We start from the raw sequence: 15,774 nt of genomic DNA, 5'->3' as shown, positions 1-15,774 counted from the left end.
AGTTTGCCACAAGGGGCAATCAAGTAGGTCATTGCTCATAGTTAGCGGTGGTCGAGATTCTTTGGCTTGGTGAGAGAGGTGAGTTGCCTGCTGTAGCTCCGGGCTGTCGCTAGGGTCCTCTTGTGTGGAGATTGGCCAAGACGGCGATGGTACCGCTTGTACTTGATAGAGATGTTGCTTTGTTTCCGCTGTTTGTTGCGTTTGCGTGGAACATTCTAGGTCGGGAGTCCAGGCTTCTAATAATAGGCTCTTGTATCTGCCTTACAATCTAGATAGTAGTATAACAAGCGACTGGTATTATTACACTAGGCACAAAACGTGTTTACCTAATTATGTGACTAGGGTCTGAAAGATGATCTCCATATTTCCGACATGGAAGGCGAACCTAGGTGGGTCTGTACATAGTCAGCCGTTTGTGCAGCTTTACTGTGTCTTTTCCGGTGTCTTTCTAACCATTCCTTTTAAACGTCTCTTTATAGAGATTTCCCCCATATTTTCAGTATTAGCCGTAAAATATAGAATATAGGCTCTGAAAAAGGTGCAAAATTTGCAAACCCAAATTTTCTATATTGTGACTTAGGTATGAACTTGAGATTTTAAAGTATAGAGAATAGAAGGATAGAAAGTTAGACTACTGACCTCTTAGGTAGTGAGCATCTAACATTGAGAATTTAAGCATTAAGTATTCGACTATCAAGAAAGAAATATACAAATTTTTAACTTATATAGAGAATTGGTGTGGTGTGGTATATCAAGATGTATATCGCAGAACCACAGCCCTCAGAGGTTGTCCCGACCCTCACCGGTGAAAACAACTTCGTATCATGGTCCTTTACACTGAAGCCTGCTCTAAATCCTCGCAACCTTCACCCTTTCGAGCTCCTCGGCGGCAAGCACACTCAACCGGCTTCGGAAACCCCATCATTCAACGGGTAGACTCGCGGGTCTCGTCACCTCCTCTCACACCTACAACACCGGCTTCGAGAGCTTCGACAGGTGGGTCGCTCTTTAGTACGACAGTACCAGAGCCACCACAATTACTTCGCGCCAGCTTATATCAAGTGGCACTCCGCTGATGCCGAACTTGCTGAGATATGTGGTCTCTCACACATTTCAACTTCTGCCCAATACCTCCTCTTCCATAGAGTTATCAGTAATCTTACTACTTATCAGTGGCTCAATAGCCTTACCCTTCGAGTCGTCCGAATCCGTGCTAAGTTAGGCCTTTTCTGTCTTCGTTATTTCGGAGAACCGACGCTTTGCCAACAAGCCCGGTTATCCATACGACGCTGCCGTTTATGCCCGAAGAGCCACTTATAACAAGCCCACTAATGCTTTAAAAACCACGAAGTAATTCTATACTTACCACTAGAGTAAGACCGTGAACAATTAAGAGCAATGCTAACTAAGTCAACACGACCAACACGACCAACACGATCCAACACGATCCAACACGATCCAACACGATCCAACACGATCCAACACGATCCAACACGATCCAACACGATCCAACCGGCGGTACTATCATACGATACAGCAACGTTTTTGCTAGCTGCAGTTCAACAACCAACGTTCACGAAGGCTTACAATTTGTGGGGGCCCGATATGCCTCAGCGTGTGATAGTAATCGATTACATACAAAGGGGTTTGGCGTTGGGTATGTTAATATATTATAGGGAGTGATTTGGTGAGGTATAGGGGAATGTTAGATGCCGGGAAGTTTATATAGTTGATGTTTTAGGGGTACTATTTGTTTGGGTATACTCATGAACTACATTGGATAGTTATATAGTGGGATATGTACTACATATACAAGGCCAGCTTGGAAACTGCATCTCAATTGAAATGTTAAAAGAGACGCTGGTCGATGATAACGTAAATAGGAGGGTTAAATAGAACCCCCGATAACTATCCCGTTTTTCGTTTGCACTGCCCACTTCCTATCACCACCACCCAGTGTAGATTCGACAAAATGAACAATCTGCTCAATCGGGGTAGTAAACAGTTGTTTGTATTTACTTGTTTTGCACACCAAATGCTCTAAGCATTCAAATATTGTTTGCCCGGAAATTAAGTGACCTGCGTCGAATCACTCCCCTCTCTATTCCATGCAATTTAGTTAATAAACATATTTAATTACCAGCCCCAGTATTTTCTCTCCGCAGATCTTACTTTCCGCTTTCCAATCCATATTGGAGTGTTCCTTTTGACTAGGTAGCGTGTTACCAGTGTGTTTTTGCTTAATCCTCATAAACCTTAGTTATGTAGCTCAGGCGTTCGCACACGTCGAGTATGTACATATAACCTTTCTTTTGCGGCTTCAATAAATTCACCGTCTTCCAGATCATATGATCTCATTAATGAGAGCTCGCGACGTCAAATTGAGGTTGGTGAATTGGGCGATCATTTGGTTACTGTATGCCACCACTCATCCATCCACCAATGTAGGTCCGCCGATATTTTCCAGAATCACCAACTCCTACCATATCTCTTCAGTTATGATTGATTGAAGATATCATGCTCGCGTTCCCACTCGCCAACGACATGCAGGCACCGATCCTCCAATGCTCATAAACTCTAACAGTTCCGTACGGCCACCTTCATTTATTCATATTCGCATTCCTTTATTCCTTTCGGAGCCCTACAGCTAAGTAGGTGGGGTAGTGTACAATGCGACCTTTCGCGTAGACCTTTGCGCGAGTTCCCCCAACAAATATAAACATTTCTAAGGTAATATCACTAATCGCTATAAAATGTAGGATACGATAGTAAAAAAAGACGAAAAATGGTACAAAATTCCACGCTATGGCGACTTTCTGGCTATTTCTCGGCTACTATAGTGATAGCGGGGAGATGATGTCAAATACCAAGGTTGAATACATGGATTTACGTGGGATAATACCCAGAAAACCATGTGACCGCGTGTACGAGACATGCCATACGTGTCGTATAGGCAGACTTCTGTCAGATGATCATAAAGGCAGTACACTGATTTCTGCCAATTCTCCCTAATTCCGCTCTATATAGGCTTCTTGGCACTCGGCTGTGAGCTCACTGCTAGAATCTGATTACTCCGCAAATGGTCATATACCGCGGAACTGGAGAATATAGACGCGGGGTTGGTGTCTTGGCTGTCTGGGCGCCAGGGGAATCCTAGTATAAAGGCCGATACCCCTTGAGACTCTTTATGCGATGAAATCTGGTTATATCTACTCAATTGCAGCTTCACACTATGCCTACCTCCAAGCCGTCCAGTGTCATACATGTGGAGGATGCCTCCCCAGAGAAAAATCTGGAGGCTGCCTCAAGTCTTGATACGTATATGGAAAGTGGGTTGAGTCGCGATGACGCGTATTTCCTCGCCAACTTTACAGATGAAAAGAGGAAAAAGTGCGTTCGGAAGGTTAGTCATACCATGTGTCTGATATGAAATAACTCGGGCATAACATGGGTGGGTGTAGATCGATTGGCGTCTCTGCCCCATGTTGGCGTTTCTCTACCTTGTTTGTTATATTGACAAGGCAAGTATTGGTAGGTGTCACTCCTGCTCATGGTCTTGCGACAATATGCGACAATATTGATTTTAACTTAAACACCCCATAGGAAATGCCAAGATCGAAGGCATGCTGCCGGATTTGAATATGTCAGGCACTCAATATAACATTGCCCTGGGGATTTTCTTTGTCCCCTATGTACTATTCGGTATGACAGGGCCCTCGATACCATTTATAGCTTACTCTATTAACATAAGTTTGGTACTAGAGGTTCCTAGTAACATCCTACTCGCAAAATTCAAAAAGCCGTCGCTTTATTTGTCGATTTTGATGCTTCTGTGGGGAATCATCGTGACCCTAACAGGGGTTGTCCAGAATTTTTCCGGACTATGTGCGGTTCGTGTGCTCCTTGGTATTTTCGAGTAAGACTGCCGCTATATTCTGTTACAAAATTCATTGCGAAAGTTCCTGTCTGACCTGTTTTCAGATCCGGGTTCTTCCCAGGCGCTGTGTGGGTTATTACCCAGTGGTATCAGCCACATGAAGTCCAAAGCAGGATAGCAATTTTCTACACTGCAAGCGCATTAGCCGGTGCATTCTCCGGGCTTCTAGCATTTGGCCTAGCTAAAATGCGCGGAATCGGTGGCTATAATGGCTGGAGATGGATTTTCATTATCGAGGGAGCTGTAACTGTGCTCCTCGCAGCCTTGTGCTACTTCTGCCTAGCGGATACCCCTGAGCTCTCTAGTAGATGGCTTGACCCTGAAGAGATCCGGTTTCTGGCGTTACGCAAACAGGCCACGCGAGGACTTATTGTGGTGGACGAAAATCCTAACAAGTTTGACTGGAAAGAGCTCTTCAAAGTCCTTACCGACTGGCATCTCTACCTACAGGTCCTTAACTTCTGGTCCAACACCGTACCAAACTACGGTCTGAAATTCTCTATGCCCCAGATTATAAAGAATATGGGATATACCTCTGCGAACGCGCAGCTCCTCTCAATGCCCCCCTACTTCGCCGGCGCGATATCTGCGTACGTCTTCAGTGTCATTGCAGACAAACTACGATGGCGCATGCCAATCATTATAACTGGCCAGGCCTTAGTGATTATTGCGTTCTGCATCCTATACTCTCTCGCCGATGATATCCAGAATAATATCCCAGTGTGTTATTTTGCAGTCGTTCTTGCCTGTATCGGTCTATACCCGATTATCCCGGGTACCAACGCGTGGACATCCAACAATCTCGCGGGCGCGCGGAAGCAGGCCATGGGCATTGCGTTTATGATTAGTGTTGGCAATTGCGGTGGGCTTGTGGGATCGTTTATCTACCTTGAGAATGAGGCGCCTAAGTATCCCACTGGGTTTGGGAGTTCGTTTGCCTTTGCGGTGGCGGGCGTCTTGGCCAGTGTTGTTTTGGAATTGAGGTTCTGGTATATCAATAAGCGAAATGCGAAGATGAGCAGGGAGGAGATTCATGAGAAGTATACGGCCGAGGAGTTGCAGCTTATGGGGGATCGCTCGCCGCTGTTTAGATATATACTTTAAGTACAGTTAGCTCATACGCTGCATGGTTGGTAGGAGCGAATCCAAACTGTTGATTATGAGCTTTGGTAAATTCTTCCCGATGGTCCTCAAAGCTATCCAGGGAGGCCATGATTGAAGTCTCACTACCATCGTATCTCATGTTCAGGAAGCGGCGGGTCTGAACATTGTTGCATGGACTCATTGCCTCGGACGATAACTGCGAGAATTTCCATGCCGATGTATATCGTTTTGGCCGTAGAGTCGTCAAATGCTTTTTGCGCATACGCGCTGTTCCTCAATCCAATCTCATAGGCAGAGAGGATAGAAGAGTATTTGTAGATTAAAATCCTCGATTCCCAGGTCTTCAGCGATAGCGCAGGCAAGTTGACCCCCTGCACCGCCAAATGACGCGAGGTGATGCTTTGTAATATAATGACCCTTGGCTTCGGTCAAACTTGAAGTCCATTGGGAGAAAACTAAACTCGAGCGGTCTTATTTGGTTAGAGTCTGATGCCACTGAGAAGGAAAGGGTAACCCACGTGCAAGCGACTCGGAGCTGCGTCTATGGTAGGAACATAAGAGACCGAAGTGGTAGAGAATATAGACTGTTCTTTCAACGTCATGGAAATGTCTGCTTTTGTAGATTTGGGCCTAGAAGTTCTGTTGGGATCTGAACCCCCGAACAAAACTGTCTCGCGCGAGCTGCCTGGGGAGGAGAAGAGGTGGGACATGCAAGTTGAAATTAAACAACGAACATTTGGTAAGCTCAAACAGATCATAGCTCGCTACCGTGAACTTGTGGTCGAAGTTTCAAATGAGGGATGGGCCAGAGAAACGGCAGTCTCTTTATCTTATGTCCTCCGACTTATCATTTATTGTTCAGATGCCCCTAATTCCAGATCTGCGACAGAGAAAGCCAGCGTAAATCAAATCTCAAAATTGATCGAGAAATAGGTTCTACCGATTTGGATAAAGCTCGAGCTATGGCGTTCAAACTTCGTATCCTGTCGTATTAAGACGGAAGTAAATGTGGGGTGAGGACCAGCCATTATGAGCTGACTTTGGTAGATGTTAAGTGTTATTATTAAACCGAAAATAAGATCTACGAGTTCGCGCAGTTTTATAAAAAACCATTCTGGACTAGTGTCCTGCAATACCGCTAAGCCTCCAAAGTCGGGTCATATATTTGGACATCCTCTTCTTAGTTATGACATTGTCCCTTCTCACTTCTCTGTTTATCATCATCCTATTATAACCTGCCTCCAGCAATATCATTCGCAACCACCGGTCCCGTAAAATAATGACCTAGGTGGCCCTTCTAACGGCGAGGTTATCGCAATTTTAAAGACTCTTCTAAAAGACGGTCTATTCGCTGTTGCGGATAACAAACAGAAGCTCGAGATTCTTCGACAGCTATATATGCCACTTCGCAGACTGTTTACTACCACCAACTAGCTCTAAAGCAAAATACGACCGAGTTAAAAGTAGCTCTACAAGTGAAATAAAACTTATATCAGGCTTGTGGTCTATATAAACAAGTGTAGTCAGCCGCATATCCTCTATCCTTGATAATATAGGACTTGATTAATCTGATTGGGCCTACTTAATATAAGTGAGGTTATATGGAATTTCGAAAGTCATTTTTAGATTTCTTTTAGGTATCCTTTCTTTTTAGTACTATTAAACTCTAATAACATAATGGATAATAGCACGTAATAAGTATATAAGACTAAAACATGTCCATGGTTAAGTAAAATTATATGAGGGCGGTAAAAAGTGTAAACCGTACAATGGACTTTTCGATATATAACTAGGGAGATAAATGTAGAGATCTATCTATTACAAATGCACATAGTCACACTATCTTGTGCTATAGCTATGTTATACATGTATGAGGAGCTGTGTTTTCGGGATGACATGTCGATAGGTCACTGAATACATCAAAGGTTATACATAGAAAAGTCTCTTGCACAAAGTATACTTTTTTACCGCCTTCGTATACACTAAAAAGACATCTCACAAGAACATCGCCAGGCCGCATAAGCGGCCTACTAATCTTCCAAGTGTTTCTTGGATGAAATCGTGCCCAAGGCAATGAGCGGGGCTGGATAATTTGAGTTTGCGCTTGCTCATTATAGGAAACGGTCCCGCCGAGCCAATTATGTTGGATTCAAACAGTGCAAACATGTCGCGAAATTTTGACCGAGCATTCCTCGCCGATAGTGATTGCGAAGTTTACTGAATAGCTCGCTCTTCCCCCTGAAATACAATGGAGCCAGAAACAACAAAGGTTCAAGCCCCAGAGGCCAGCGTTGCTGCGCCTGACATGGAGGTCCCGAAGCGCGACGCCGCAAATGATTCTGGCGCGGCGGGCGTGGACGAGCCTCCTGCCAAAAAGGCACGTTTGGATGAACCGTCCAAACCCGCTCGTGTAGATATGCGCGACAGGGGAATGGCACCCATTAAAGCAGAGTATGTACGCCTCCTCCTCAAGGATCGCAAAATACTAATTTTCGCCATTCAGATATCGCATCCAAATCACACCGAAGCCTCGCCCTGCAGATGAGACTAGCCCTGACGATGCCGCCGAGGCAGCTCCTCGTGATGACCGTGATGGTGGAAAGAAGGACAAGGGGAAGAAGAAGAAGGGCCAGAATACAAATCGCAGTTATGGTACATCTAAAGATGCGAAGGGCCTTTGCAGCACGAGAATGTTTGCCAATGAGTTTGCCGCTGGAGAGTGTCAGTACGGCGAGAAATGCCGATTTGAGCACGATTTGCGTGTTTATCTTAAAGACCATAAGCGCGAGGATCTTACAACCCTGAACAACATTTGCCCCGTCTACGAAGCGCTAGGAAAATGTTCCTCCGGCTGGAAATGTCGCATGGTTGGTTCGCACTCAACTGAGAGAGAAACGGAAGACGGCAAGAAAGAGTTGATCTTGCTGGAGGACGCAGAGCGTATGGAGAAAGCTCGGCCTCGTGTGGCCAATGCAACACCCGATGGGATTGTCAACATCATTTCAAACCAAGACAAAATTGCGCTTACGAGAAAGCGCGAGGACACCCCTCGGGCTGATGCCTACACCACGTGGGCCACGCAAGTGGCTGCAGAATTGGAGAAGGCGATCCACCAGCGATCCACCACCCGCGAGAAGGGCGAGCTTGTTGAACCAAACGAACAAGCGAAGATCGACATGCAGGAGAACCGTGCTCAGTTCCTTGAGCCTCCCTTCATGCCGTCAGAGAAGCGTCGCATTTACTTTGGACCGGAGACACCCGTTCTGGCACCTCTCACGACCCAAGGAAACATGCCATTCCGAAGACTCTGTGGAGATCTGGGCGCGCAGTTCACATACTCAGAGATGGCTATGAGTATGCCTTTGATCCAGGGCTCAAAGTCAGAATGGACCTTGTTGAAGGCGCATGAGTCGGAAATGGCACCGCCAACTGTCATTCCAGGTGACAATATAGTTCAGGGCTATGATAACTCCAAGGACTTCAAGTTCGGCGCACAAATTGCTGCTAACAAACCCTGGCAAGCTCTCAAGGCCACTGAGGTGTTATCGAAATTTACACCCAACCTGCGCGTTATTGACTTGAACTGCGGTTGCCCCATTGAACTTGTATTCCGTGATGGAGCTGGCTCAGCTCTTCTTGATCATCACTCCAAATTGGAGAAGATGATTCGCGGCATGAACACTGTCTCGCAGGAGATTCCGATTACCGTCAAGATCCGCATGGGAACCAAGGACAACCAACCTACTGCCCAGAAGCTGGTTGAGCGTATGGTGCTCGGTGGATACGAGTCGAGCGTTCTGGACCTTGGCCCCCCAGGTGCCGCAGCCATTACCCTGCACGGACGTAGTAGACAGCAGCGCTACACCCGACAGGCAGACTGGGGATACATCTCAGAATGTGCAGCCCTCATCAAGCGTTTGAACAAGAAGCAGGATGCACTCAGCGACACCATCCGTGAACCGGATGCCCGCCACATGCCCAATGGTGGCAAGACTTATTTCATTGGAAATGGCGATTGTTATTCGCATACCGACTACGATGACCACGTAAATAATGCTGGTGTGGACTCTGTGATGGTGGCCCGTGGAGCTTTGATCAAGCCATGGATCTTCGAGGAAATTCAGACCGGCCAATATTTGGACAAGTCCGCGACTGAGCGTCTGGCTTATATCGAGAAATTCGCCAAGTACGGTCTCCAGGCCTGGGGTTCTGATGAGCATGGCGTTGGAACAACCCGTCGCTTCCTGCTAGAATGGTTGAGCTTTGCCTATCGCTATGTCCCAATCGGACTGTTGGAGTACCTCCCTCCCAACATTCAGGACCGACCTCCTGCTTGGCGCGGCCGGAATGAGTTGGAGACGCTAATGGGCAGTGGCAACTACAAAGACTGGATCAAGATAACGTAAGTTTTCTTTCACCTCGGCCATTTTTTACACATTAACTAATCATCCATCGACATCACAGTGAAATGTTCCTGGGTCCTGCACCCGACACCTTCAAGTTCGAGCCCAAGCACAAGTCGAACTCCTACGAGGCTGAGGGCTAAAATACAGGCCTGTCTATAAATCTCGCATATCCTAAAATTGTACATAGAATCATCACGAATGCATTGTCTAGATGTCTTAGCAAGGCGCTCAATTCTTTCACATGTTAGAATAAGGTGTTGAAGAACCATTTCGGCCACCTCAAAAAGACGTAGTGTACTCGAAAGGAAAGCAATCAGCGAGGTACCCTATGTGGCCACTGTCCACCGAGGGCGAGCAGTATGGCTTACATATAAACACTCCAGAGAGCTTAATCAACCGTCAAGAGTTGCTCGTAGAAACCACCAAACCCGCGTGCCCGGTCATGAAGATGAATTTCCAAAATCCAGTGACGCTTGAACCCATCACGGCCCGACAGACCCATTGAGTCATTATTGCCCTTGGCGATATAGAGGGAGATTCTATCCCGCGGAATGCGTTCATGAGGGAACGAGCCAACGAGATGGCCCGCAATATCCGCACCGAAATCCCAACCTTCTTGTTTCGCAACCTGGCAGGAGATATTGTATAGCTCGTCGCCCGACATATCTGGGTTCTCGCGATATTTTGCCTTGACTGTATTCCAGATGGGCTCAAGGGCGTCCCGCAGCTTCTTCTTATTTGGATCATCGCCCAGGACGAAAGTGCGCCCAAAGTCGGCCTCCCAGGCCTCAAAGACCGGCCCCAGGTCAACAACTAGGATATCATCAGGCTGAATGACACGATCCGGAGGGTTATCGCTGAACGGGCTCAAGGTGTTTGGTCCACTGCGGATGACTCGTTTATGCCAGTGGGTCTTGATGCCATAGCGATCGAGTCCAAGTTGGTAGATTTCTGCATTTAGGGTCTTTTCGGTGATTCCTGGTCGGATCAAATCGCGTTCGATCTCCTCGAAGAGAGCAACAGCTTTGTCTTGTGCACTTAGAAGCTGGGATGCTCTTTCGATTTCTTCGGTGCTCAGGTTGTCGTTCGCCATGGCTTTGAGAGTAAATGCAGAATTTGATGTTGTTTGTGACACTGTATCACAGATCACGCCTTTCTTGACTGCTGACAGCTCCCCAGGCTAACCCATACAATAGCCGAAACTTCCCCTCAAGTGGGGAATCCTTTCCCGGTGACTTACCGAATGTGATGTGCATAATTGCATATAGCTTTGTTTTATTTGGCCGAGAAATATGCATACATATTTGGAGAAATGTTGACTAAATTATGCTGGTGAATTACATTTCGAAGTTTAATCAGTACAAGTTACATCCAATGTAGATCCCCGCTGTCATGACGACATATGCTAGACTTCAGTCTTATACATAGCAAGAATGTTATTGAACATATTGATAGGGACTGGAGTATTTAAGTCAAACTAAAGCATCATACATGCAAGTCAAATATTCTCAGGAACGAAGTCAATAGTACGCAGACAGATTCTGGAATCCTGATTAGGGCTGATGACAGCATCACGTGCGGAGCCTCTGAGGCCATGACGTCTTCCTCCGAACCTGAAAAACTTCCCCCATAAGACCACCTACTCTCTTAATCTCCCCGACCTTCAATTGCCTCAAACTATTTGGCCCAAAGAATCTCTCTTGCTTTAGTCTTTCTGTGTCTGGGCCTGTCCACTACAGAATTGCTGCTTCTCGCATTTGTTTACCTCCCCCCCCCCTAAGCTATCCTCCTGAAGCTCTTGACACCCCACCCCTTTTGATTAGGCCAGAAAGTCGATTTTAAGTGTCGTTGGATTGATAATACACGACACGATGACTCTCTACTACTCCCTTGTAAGCTCGACAAATTCCTTTCTAAGTTGCTTCTTGTGGTGTTGTTCCTCAAGAATCGCTGCAGCCTGCAGCCTGAAACTGTCCACCCAGCCCAAGCTGTCAACGTCATGTCTCCAGATCCTGCCCCTATTGATGGACTAACGAAACGCTCTTACATAGGTGTTCCTCCTTCTGGTGTTCGAGATGGGTGTATTCTTGGCCCTCGTCATACCTCTCCCCCACACCATCAAGCGCAAGCTGTTTGCTTTCATCTCGGAGAGCCCGATTATTGCCAAGCTGCAATATGGATTGAAGGTACATTATTTCCAATTACGAATCCCAAAATTTCCGGCCAACCAGCTAACCTGGCCCCCCAGATTACTTTCATCTTCATCCTCATTTTGTTCATCGACTCCGTCAACCGTGTGTACCGTGTGCAGCAGGAATTGTCTGCCTTCACTAAGGACGGTCCCGGCATGGGGTAAGTAGCCAATCTTCAAATACCCCAGCAAAGCCTCTAACCATCGTCATCAACAGAGCTGCCCACCTCGGTACCGACCGCATGGAGGTTCAGGCCCGCAAGTTCTACTCGCAGCGCAACATGTATCTCTGTGGATTCACTCTGTTCCTCTCCCTGATCCTCAACCGCACCTATACCATGATTCTTGAGACTCTCCGCCTTGAGGACCGCGTCCGTCTCTTCGAGGGCGACAAGAAGGCTGGTGGAAAGGACTCTGCCCGTATCGCAGAGGCTGGCTCAGTCGGCGAGATCGGTCGTCTTAAGGAGATCATTGATGCCAAGGACCGGGATATTGAGACTCTCAAGAAGCAGTGCGAGGGTCTGACCCGTGAGTACCACAGCCTGGGTGACCAGATTTCCAACGAAAAGGGCGACAAGAACGAGAAGAAGGACAAGAAAGACCTGTAAAATGGTTGCATTGTTCGATCCCTCCACTCAGACTGTCAAAGCTCAAGCTTTGATGGCCTTTCACTCGCGCATTTTTTACATTTGCTTTGGATGGAGGGCCTCGTCCCCTGTCACAGGAGCTGGAACCCTTTGGACAACAAAATAACTCGACACATTCTGGATTAAGTAATGTGCATAACTACCTACTCTTTCGCGATGTATGGACTACTATTATGTAAAGGGAAAGGCGAGAATCGCTGTTGAACCTCTCGCTGCATTCCTTTCCATGTACTAGCAGATATCTTTAGGATTTTTCGTTGGGATCCATAGTGCTGAATCTATAGCACATGTCATATTCAATTCAACTTTACCGTTTCATATTAAATAGTCTGTTGGTTTCAGTTTCTTTATTGTGAGCTAAGGACTAGGCCAGGAATCGTCATGTCTAGAGATCATAAGTTATTCGTAAATGTACATAATATATGAATCTGCTGATCACGACTGGACAGCACAATTCAAAAGGTTCAAACTAGGAATGTCCAAAAGCTAGGATATACGAGCTCCTCCTCAAAGATCCTTCGAACCTGTGCTAGCACAAACCGCTCAACCTTGCCAACATTCTTTAAAACCTGCTTCCCATCTTCCTTGCGACCAATCTCACTATCCACCCTGATCTCCTGCAATAACCCGCCCTGTCGCTTTAAATCTTTCTCCTTCTGGTCGCCCCCAGACCGAGGCCGACCATCATCACTGGGATTTTGACTACCCTGAGACTGTTCCGACCCAAGCAGAGCATCTGCGTCCTCCGCAGAAAGGAAACAGAAATGCACTCGCTTGCGGATATATGCAACGACAGCAACCCCGTCAAACGTGATGCCCGTAACATTCAACTTTAACGGCAGGCCCACGAAGCTGGGCATTGGGTAGTCAAGCAGGATCTCTGCCGTCAGGGACATGCGCACGTCGCCAGCATACTTCGCATGGCACAGCACCTGGAAGTCCTCTGGGCGGCGCTCTCGCATGCGCGGCGGGGTGGGGAAGGATTGATCCTCGGCCGCGGGATCGTCTGATATCTCTATTGAGGGTTGTGCGTCGGTGGGGTCGCCAGTATGCGGATTTGACCCGCTGCTGCCGGTGTGGCCAAGGGAAGGATGGGATGGGGGTGTGTTGGCAGTTGAGGGCCGGGACGCGGAGTTGGTGGTATCCAGGTCTGGCTCTGCGAAGTGATGTGCGCCAGTAGGGCGCGCTGCTTGGGACCTGGGTCCGGCACCCATACCCGAATCCGACCATCCGCTCGCAAATGAAGTCCCACCTGCTACGGCAGCGAGGGGGGTCTGGGTGCCTGATAGACCGCCCAGAGACCGCATGTGGTATCCCAATGTCGACGTTCCGCCGGGGATTCCGGGTGTACTGGCGCGGGGCATGAAATGCGGGTTAAGGTGATCGCCTAGAGGGGATCGAAGCGCGGATGGCTGGAAGCCTTCGCCGGGGTATGGATGGTGACTGAAATTATGAAGGCTATGCGCGGTGGGATTGAAGGTCATGTCGTCTTCGTATGGAGATTCATGAAGCTCGGACATGAGGTCATCTGAGGCGACGGAGGTATCAGCATCCTCGTCGTCTTCCTCGTAGAAATCTGCGAACGGTTCGCAGATGTCTTTTATCTCGAGATCTGGGGCGATGGTCCCGAAATCGAAGGAGTGGACCTGGACGGAGCGAATAAAGCGCGGTAAGGTGATCTCCTGGAATTTGTCGTGCACGAACGACCGGATTCGCTCTGCCAGGGCTTCCCCGTCCGGGCCGGAGGTGGCAGCTGCCCAGTCGACTTCGATTGACATCACATATGCAACGGTATAGCTCTTAATGTTTGATCTGGGAGAGATCGGAGGTTGAGGAGTCCGTGACGGTATCACCACGTGATATACATGATGACATTCCGACCAGTTGGCGCATTCATCGATATCTACTGCGGACTAATACGAGGCAATGTTCAACGAAGGGCTGTAAATAAAAATTTTCATTATGCGCCATGCGCCCGCTAATAACTACATACAGGTATATAAGGACATTTCATTCATAGCACACCGCGACCGTTTTGATATCGGTCGAGGATCCAATTTAGACCGGTGAAAGTCAATGATCAATGCTCGGTTGAGTTCATGGTTCCAAAGAATATTTGCACGTCGAAGATCCTCATGAATAACTCTTAGCTCGCGCATTTCCTTTTTCGACTGGTGAATCTCTCGGCGAAGCGATGAGGTCAGTTCCATATTTACTATGCTCTCACCTCCCCAGCCCATGACTAGCATATGCGAAATGTCTCCCCCGTCATGGAAATAGATTAGTGAACCAGGCTAGCGCCGTAAAATATACAGGCTTTACGAGATGTTCATGGACGTCTAACGATTTAGTCGGTTGAGGTCTTGCAACCATGTAGAGGATTTTTAAGCTAACACAAGAATAATGGTGAATTGCTCGGTCGTTTGGTAGTTGCCAAGGTTTGAATCGGTAGACTACTTCAGTACGGATTGGTGACATCGAGGCCATAACCGGACTTCACGGACTGACATCCCACCTGGTCACTCCCCAAGGAAATCTGAGGGGCAAATTACATACCCCACTTGTTCTGCTGGATTTAACCAGGCACAGCGCCAAAAAAAAAAATGCCGATTGGCCAAGAAAAGAACTTTGACGTGGTCTGCGCCGCGTGGGGCGAACCCCCTGTTTGTGTCTGTTGCCAACCCTGGGGACAACCACCTATGTATTAACAAACCAGCAAACCAACAAACCAACAAACCCCAGGTCGTGGATATTACTCGATTCAGCACTTAAAATCAGCTGATATAAATTACATGCGGGACTAATGCAACCAACGAGGTGTCTGTACAGCCTATCGCCTACCTTGTACCTTGGAGATCATAGCCGCGTCTAATTAGCATGCCCTACAACCTGCTGACCAGGTTTCACCCCGGGAAAGCCTCACAGGTCCGGACCACGCACCAGTTCGTGCTCGGTGCCCTCTGGCAGGACCTTTCGTTTTTGCAAGCTGGGCTTGATTTGACTTTGTGTCCTACAATCAAAGCACGGGACCGATTTCCACGCGCCTTTACCCTTGTAACTCTGATGTGACTGGTTCCCGAGGGCATTTGTTTCTACTATCTAGTGTCCAATCGACACCACAGGATGCATGACTCGCGTATACACAACGTGGCCAAAGCCCATTCTCGCCAATAGTGAATTTCCATATGTCCGACTTTTACCGACAGCAACGTCACATAGTCACATCATCCTCGCTAGATCACTATGACAGCCTTGCCATTTATGTGTTCTCTCCGGGAGGCCAAGAGAAGGTCCTGCGGTGCTTTAAAAAGTCGACATACCCCCTAATGGGAGAGTCTCGGTAATTCCCAACATCCAGAGCACTTTAACTGTCTGAAGACTTTAATTGCGCCTACTTTACTACAAATGGATAAGCATGTACATGCACAATACCCATTTGTTGGCCCCCATCTTGCACACATTTCTCCTTGCAAGATTAATTCAGATATC

At 47.5% G+C, this 15,774-nt stretch overlaps 7 protein-coding genes across 7 annotated transcripts; 5 read left to right on the top strand and 2 right to left on the bottom strand.

The window, feature by feature from the left end:
- Window positions 1-756: 756 nt before the first annotated feature.
- On the top strand, window positions 757-936 carry N7455_003323 (uncharacterized protein; the record flags this gene model as incomplete). The annotated part of the gene is made up of 1 exon (XM_040959350.2): window positions 757-936. One exon carries the CDS (start codon window positions 757-759, stop codon window positions 934-936), a length of 180 nt encoding a protein of 59 aa, XP_040810204.2.
- A 2,296-nt stretch (window positions 937-3,232) lies between these two features.
- On the top strand, window positions 3,233-5,041 carry N7455_003322 (uncharacterized protein; the record flags this gene model as incomplete). The annotated part of the gene is made up of 5 exons (XM_040959300.2): window positions 3,233-3,403; window positions 3,462-3,531; window positions 3,604-3,702; window positions 3,763-3,916; window positions 3,982-5,041. The coding sequence occupies 5 exons, from the start codon at window positions 3,233-3,235 to the stop codon at window positions 5,039-5,041; spliced, it is 1,554 nt and encodes a 517-aa protein (XP_040810209.2).
- Window positions 5,042-5,641: 600 nt separating this feature from the next.
- On the top strand, window positions 5,642-5,974 carry N7455_003321 (uncharacterized protein; the record flags this gene model as incomplete). Its single annotated transcript, XM_065604458.1, has 2 exons — window positions 5,642-5,780; window positions 5,802-5,974. 2 exons carry the CDS (start codon window positions 5,642-5,644, stop codon window positions 5,972-5,974), a joined length of 312 nt encoding a protein of 103 aa, XP_065462949.1.
- A 1,300-nt stretch (window positions 5,975-7,274) lies between these two features.
- On the top strand, window positions 7,275-9,647 carry dus3 (tRNA dihydrouridine synthase DUS3). Its single transcript, XM_040959353.2, has 3 exons — window positions 7,275-7,492; window positions 7,545-9,443; window positions 9,506-9,647. The coding sequence occupies exons 1-3, from the start codon at window positions 7,290-7,292 to the stop codon at window positions 9,585-9,587; spliced, it is 2,184 nt and encodes a 727-aa protein (XP_040810266.2). The 5' UTR covers window positions 7,275-7,289; the 3' UTR covers window positions 9,588-9,647.
- A 188-nt stretch (window positions 9,648-9,835) lies between these two features.
- On the bottom strand, window positions 9,836-10,540 carry N7455_003319 (M24 family metallopeptidase; the record flags this gene model as incomplete). The annotated part of the gene is made up of 1 exon (XM_040959346.2): window positions 9,836-10,540. One exon carries the CDS (start codon window positions 10,538-10,540, stop codon window positions 9,836-9,838), a length of 705 nt encoding a protein of 234 aa, XP_040810265.1.
- Window positions 10,541-11,318: 778 nt separating this feature from the next.
- Window positions 11,319-12,246, top strand: N7455_003318 (putative BAP31 domain protein; the record flags this gene model as incomplete). The annotated part of the gene is made up of 4 exons (XM_040959304.2): window positions 11,319-11,339; window positions 11,499-11,633; window positions 11,696-11,799; window positions 11,856-12,246. 4 exons carry the CDS (start codon window positions 11,319-11,321, stop codon window positions 12,244-12,246), a joined length of 651 nt encoding a protein of 216 aa, XP_040810210.1.
- Window positions 12,247-12,749: 503 nt separating this feature from the next.
- mdm12 (ERMES complex subunit MDM12) lies at window positions 12,750-14,063 on the bottom strand (the record flags this gene model as incomplete). The annotated part of the gene is made up of 1 exon (XM_040959288.2): window positions 12,750-14,063. The coding sequence occupies one exon, from the start codon at window positions 14,061-14,063 to the stop codon at window positions 12,750-12,752; it is 1,314 nt and encodes a 437-aa protein (XP_040810251.1).
- Window positions 14,064-15,774: the final 1,711 nt, after the last annotated feature.

Source organism: Penicillium solitum (genome assembly GCF_028829755.1).
Source record: "Penicillium solitum strain IBT 25940 chromosome Unknown utg000001l_segment0_segment0, whole genome shotgun sequence".
NCBI classification, from domain to species: Eukaryota; Fungi; Ascomycota; class Eurotiomycetes; order Eurotiales; family Aspergillaceae; genus Penicillium; species Penicillium solitum.
The sequence above is the reverse complement of the archived record's forward strand: the minus strand, read 5'-3'. Positions and strand labels throughout refer to the sequence as shown.